Source organism: Pocillopora damicornis, chromosome 9 (genome assembly GCF_964200805.1).
Source record: "Pocillopora damicornis chromosome 9, jaPocDami1.2, whole genome shotgun sequence".
In the NCBI taxonomy this organism is placed as follows: domain Eukaryota; kingdom Metazoa; phylum Cnidaria; class Anthozoa; order Scleractinia; family Pocilloporidae; genus Pocillopora; species Pocillopora damicornis.
This window is the reverse complement of record NC_142678.1, coordinates 11,631,573-11,638,081: the sequence shown is the minus strand read 5'-3', so window position 1 is coordinate 11,638,081 and position 6,509 is coordinate 11,631,573. Positions and strand designations below refer to the sequence as shown.

Sequence of the window (6,509 nt, the reverse complement as noted above, 5' to 3'; positions counted from 1 at the left end):
GGACCTGTATTGACATCATCATACTCCCGTCAATATTTAACGTTGTTCAATTACGTTCTTCGGGCGGGGCTGTAACTAAACTTATCCGATTTCAAATTGACTTGGGGAGTTACCCTCTTTTAGTCGATGCACGACCTGGTTCTCATTCTCGAAACAAACTTCCTAAGCGCCCTATTTTCTTTGGTTCATCTTTCCATTTCTTTTTAATCGGTTCCTGTGCTTTTATCTTCCTTTGTTGCTGTTATGCAAAGTCGTCCACTGAACAAGAATAACTGGTTGTAGATGCTAAAAGTGTCATCAACCAAATTCACTGGGAACTTTTCGGCTCCTTTCAAATCTTGCGCACGCTTTGAGTTTAGTCAATCGCTGAGAAAAAGTAACGCTGTGATGTAAAATGCCATAATAATTCTGGCCATGCATGCTTGAAATGGCACCTTGTGCTAAGGGGCAGGTGATACCAAAGTTATCTCGACATGAATAGTTACTAGATCTGATAATTATGCGATCATGATTGACACTATATTTCTTCTCTATATATAATAATGTGTTTAAAGAGACAGATGAGAACTTTCTGATGTGTTTTCAATCTTTGAAATAATAATAATAAAAAACAAAAACAAAAACCTCTAGCAGGCTCAGCAAAAGGTAGTGTATCAATTTTTTGATGCAATATTAACCGTCCTCAACCGCGCTCTATATATTTTCTTTTTTTTTTTTTAACCTCCTATCCTGTATTATGGAAGAAACATGCCAAGTATAAAACTATGACATCGAAGAAGAGACGGGTGTCGAATAAATTGGTATTTTTTGATGAAAATCTTCGTGGACGAACCTAAAGAGGAATAATATTCTTGACAATGAAAAACCTAAATGCAAATAACTGACTTTAAATTAAGCCCATAAAACCAAAGTAAGATGTCAAATAAACTAACAGCTAATACTTTTCTTCTAATATAGTTTTTTAATTAGGATAAGAAGCCATGTAACTATAAATATCTATATGTTTGTGTTGGGCGAATCAATTTCCTAAATAACAAGGTATATGAAGAAACGAGTAGGCTACTATAAGTTACAGAGACCAGTTCAATGGGCTGAAACCATTTTTGACCCAGTGATTAATAAAAAGTCGGCAGTGATTTTAATTATTTTGGCGGCGAAGAAAGTTGCCACGTAAGCTTCTTTTGTGGTGTTGTCCTGTAAATATGGACTGAGAAGTTATTCTTAGGAGGTGCTTAAACTACTTACTATTCAAAGCTTAGCTTTTCGCTGCCTTCTACCTTCTCGTGCAAGAATAATAATAAATAATCTGTTGAAAACATTAATTTTAGCGATAGATCAGATACAAAACAGCAATAGAAGTCATGAGTTCGTCTCACAGACTTAGAAGACTTACAATAATCTACCAACTCGACATGGTGAATTTTTCAAAGCTTAGTTTTTCGCTGCCTTTTCACTTTTAGTGCAAGAATAATAATCTGTTGGAAACATTTGCACATTTATTTTAGCGATAGATCAGATACAAAACAGTAATAGAAGTCAAGAGTTCATCCCAAAGACTTAGTTGACTTACAATAATCTACCAACTCGACATGGTGAATTTTTCTTTGGCTAGTTTTAGAAACGCTTTCAGACTGATAAAAAATTTCTTATGCCCCATTTTATATTTACAAATGTATCCGCTAACTTTCTGATAATTTTCCTAAACAGAATCAATATTTTGAATAATCAAAAATACAAAAATCAGAATTAGGAGTTTATAGGAGAGCCTCATAAATTGTTGAATGCCTAATCAGTAGTGCTGTTAGCTTCATAAAAAGTTTCATTTGTCATAGGGAAAGTACATCGTAAAGCATTTGCGCTATTGAACAAATCTCTCGAGATAATTTCCCCCTTCAATATTACCACGATAACGTAATTAAAATATTGCTGATAGCATTTTCGAAAGTGTATGATTGTTTATCAGATATGCATACCATCAATTGTGATACGGCAGACATGGGAGATCCGTGCGTCGGGTTTTGTGTGCGTCGGGTTTTGTGACGAATTGAACTACATTCGATTTTGGTCGGGTTGATATGTCATGAAACTCTCTCATTAATGTTAGTTTTATAGCCATTCCCAACAGATGTTGGAGTTCCAAACGCCATGAATGTAACACATTGCATGGGGATGCAAAGCAAAATACTTCGTGCGACAACGGCTAAATTTTCAATAATTTGAAATTAGCAGACTGGAATTCGGACTTCGGCACTGACCTTCCGAATGCATTTTGTATTTCAACCATGGAGAAACTGAAATTGTTTTATAAACTTAAATAAAAATAAGTCGTTAGATCTTTAAAACACGATAAACAAGTGGCTGTGGGCATACATGTCTGAAACAAGAAACTTAAAACTGAATTAATCATACAATTAGAAATTGAAATACGTGAGAAAATATCAAGTTAAACCATATGCACACTAAAATGGAGCTAGTGGATAAAAGCCTCCCAAAAACATCTAAAAGCCAGCGAAATGATACAAACTGTGCGGTTGATATCAATGACGTATCCAACTCAACACATCAAACTTCATCGAGTTTCATTTGCGAACGCTATAACGATGACCAGCATAGATGGCGACACAGTAATATTCCCACCGAATGTTAATTACATTATCAGTATTAGCATTAACAGCATCGCCTGTCCTTTCACAGTTCTGCTTAACGTGCTGGTAATTATAGTCGTCAAAAAAAGACCACGACTCCGAACTAACAACAACATCTTACTGGCCTGTTTAGCGGTGACTGACGCATTAACTGGTCTCTTTGGCCAACCGTTATATGTGTTGTGGAGGATATTCCTAATATTTGGCCTCAGTAGCAGTGAAATACTTGAAAATATTTGTGTCTGTGTTATGACTACACTTTCGTCTGCTTCATACCTTCATCTGATGTTGGTTACTTTCGAGAGGCTCATAGCGATCAAATATGCGATGCGCTATTCAAACGTTGTAACTCATAACAAACTGAAGATAGCGGTGTTAGCAATTTGGATCATTGGTTTCGTATGTGGTACTTTATATGTGTTAAAAATGTACCTAGCTTTGAATTATATTAAAAGCCTCATCTCAATTTCATGTATCGTGCTCGTTGGCTTCGCATATGTGATTTTGTATCATGAAACCCGCCGCCATCGAAGGAAGAGAAAAACACAGCAACTGCCCCAAGAAGAAGTGGAAAGATCTACCAAAGAGAACAAGGCGCTTAAGAAAACAGTGTTTGTAGTTAGTGCTGTTATTGTGAGCCTTCTTCCAGCTGGTTTCTGTTTCATCGGTTTAGCTACAGGCCTTTTTGATACTTGCCCAATCGATGAATCAATCTGGCAAACTTGCAGCATACTAAACTCGTTTGTTAATCCACTGATCTACTGCTGGAGACAAAACGAAATGAGAAAGTTCGTATTTAAAATAGTGAAGTGGGGTATTATGGCAGAAAACCAGAAAAAAACTTGTTAATGTAAACTTTTCTGTCGCATTTTAAACTCACTCAATAAACAAACTCCTTAGTTATTGCTCTATATTATAATCGTATTAGTCACTTATGACAAGGCAGTAACTTTCTGAATTAACGATTATAATACAATGAAAACTTGATAAAGTCAACAATGTATACATTAAGTACAAATTATATACACCACACCAGAATATGCATCACATTTGTTAAAAATCAATCAAAATCAATTCTTCTCCAACAGTGATTAAAGTCACTTGTAATTTTTAGTTGGTGCCAAATTTGTGTTCATTACGGCCTTCGCGCCTCGCGAGCCCAATTTCAGTGATTGCGATAGCAAGGAGTAGCTTGCTTTTCACGACACAAAGCTAGCATGTTCTAGCTTCACAGCACTAAATGAATGTTCCGTAGTTGTAGAGCTTTTTATTTGTCGTCAGCCAACTAAAATTTGCTTTTAAAGAAAAAAATCAATCTGTAGATTCATTTTAATCAGAGTAATTGCTCTGGTGATTATATAGATGCACAGGCTCTGATTGATCAAGGGTCGCGTCATATCATATCGCGCGAGGTGATGCTAGCAGGAGCGCAGAATTTCAAAATGGCTGCCTCGCGTATTGTCAGTGTTACCGAGTAACTGATGAACGTGATAAAGAAAGTTCAATTCCGAAGAGTGCAAGAGATTTGGGCTAACACTTTCAAAATAACTACATGACGTTTTTGCTGATCGAATTAGATGAATCTGTTAAATTCTTGTGGAAACTGGCTCTTTATCTCGCTACGAGTAATCGAAAAAATTGAAACAGAATGGCTTCAGCATCTGAAAACGAATATTTACAACACAATTCGAAAGCATCTAAGCAGTTATACTGAAAACAAAAATTCGCCTTAGGCTCAGTGAATATTGTCGAATAATCTATAATCCACTTGTTAATCCAATGATCTACTGCTGCAGACTAAAAGAAATTAACTGGTATAAGATGAGAGGTCGCACATTCAGCCATCCAGTAATGAAAGACAATATGGCAGAAGGACTAAGAAGTTTGATAACTATTTACGCACACTTTTCTTCGCATTATACTATCACCAGATAAACGAAACTCCATTGTTAATGATTCATATGAAGATTGTTTGATTTGAAGTTAGTTTGATTACCGCATGCAAAATCTGATTCTCAAAAATATTACTAAAGATGATGGGAAAATCTTTGCTGGAAATGTTGTTGTTAGTGATTAGCCTCATTTTCTTTTTTTTTCTTTTTTTTGTTTCTTATTTTATTACTATTTTTTTTTGCAGAGCTACCTTAAATATTACCAGTCCCTCGCACTATTTTAGTATGCAAAGATTGCAACTGATTTCCTCTTGTATAAAACCAATTATGTGAAGGCTTCTAATACAACGTGCGTTTATTGAAGAATTGAAGATTATTGAAAGGAGCTTAGGGTTATCAGGGATAAGAGTTTTTTTTCCAGTGTGCACACGTGAATATGTTCAGTTATCGTAAAAGAAAGTATGTGATAACTTTTGGGGCGGACACATTATCAATTCAGAATGGGATTCTGGCTGGCAAAATCATTGTTTATGGCAACGAGTTATTGAATTGAATCCAGTATGAAAAAAATAGAAGATTCATGAATGATATTCTTATACTCTCGTAAGCTTCCTCTCTGATCGATTGGCCTTTTCGTCAGTGATCAGAATGACGAAAAAAACAGTTGTCACTTGGTTAATCACTGGATTTAGTTTCAAAATAATTTAAATCATAGATTATCGAATTGTGAGCTCAATACCTACCAGGCTAAAAATAGTGTAAGACATTTGAAAGGAATCAGGCGATAGATGAAATTCGAACTCACAATAGAGAACCTCTGAGTTCATATAGAAGAGTCTGTTCTTCTTAGCCTTTTTAATATCGCCTTTGAGGTAAAATAAAGTTCAAATAGGTACAATAAATTGTACGATTTCTCTCAAACATCCATGCAGTTCATCACAGTTGGGATAATTTCAGCTCACTGTTCTAACCTACATTTAACTAAATGTGGGAGATTATTGTTCGCCATCAGCGTCATACTCCTTGAGAACCCGCTCATTCCAACTCCTCTATTTGCTTTGGGTTTTTTTTTGTCCCACTTAACCTCGTTCTTAGTCTAGCAACACTTACATTTTGTGATTTCAGGCAAAATTGGCGACTGTATTTAACAATTACTGTAATAAATGTGAGACAAAAACTAAAATGGAAGCATTTACACTCAAATGTGGTGTTGCATCAAGGTGCTCAAAAAAAGGACAAATATTCAAAGAATCGATTTATGGGATTGAGTTATCCTCTTTAGGCTTTAAATTGACCTTAACCGATCAAGTTAACAAACGTATTAATTTAAGAAATGGTAATTTCTACTATTCAAGCTGGAGAAAATCCAGAGTGGAGCCACATGCACTTTAGAGTGGAGCGGGTTGCTCAAAGTACTCAAAAAAAAATCTTAAGTCCAAACATACTGATCCATACGTTTCAATTGATCTCCGTAAGGAATCCAACTCAGCAAATCACGTTTCTGTGCTCTTTTTTTTACAAACTCTAAAGATGGCAAGCAACTAAGGTGACAGAGTAAATGTCCCATAAGAGGCTAGTTAAATTATCACTATTATCATTGACAGCGACACTTACCCATTCACTGTTCTGCTTAACTTGCTAATGATAATGGCTGTGAAAACAGGACCACAGCTACATCTTGGTGGCCTGTTTAGTAGTGACTGACACATTAACTGGTCTTCTTGACCAGTCATCATACATCCTGTGGAGGATATTCCAATTGTTAGTTCTCCGTACCAATGAAACAGCTGAAAATTTGCATTTCAATTTCATGTCTCTATCTTGGACGCTTTATGCCTTCATCCAATGTGGGTTACTTTTGAGAGATTTATGGCCATCAAATGTACGTCGCACTACCCAAACAGTGTCACATAGGAAAATAACGATAGCACTGATTGCAGTTTGGATCATTGCCTTCGTGTGTAGAATGTTT

The 6,509-nt window shown here is 35.8% G+C and overlaps 1 protein-coding gene across 1 annotated transcript; it reads left to right on the top strand.

Moving 5' to 3' along the window:
- The first annotated feature begins 2,437 nt into the window (after positions 1-2,437).
- On the top strand, positions 2,438-3,581 carry LOC149040109 (melanocyte-stimulating hormone receptor-like). Its single transcript, XM_089181782.1, has one exon. It carries the CDS (start codon positions 2,514-2,516, stop codon positions 3,492-3,494), a length of 981 nt encoding a protein of 326 aa, XP_089037908.1. The 5' UTR covers positions 2,438-2,513; the 3' UTR covers positions 3,495-3,581.
- The last annotated feature ends 2,928 nt before the right edge of the window (positions 3,582-6,509 follow it).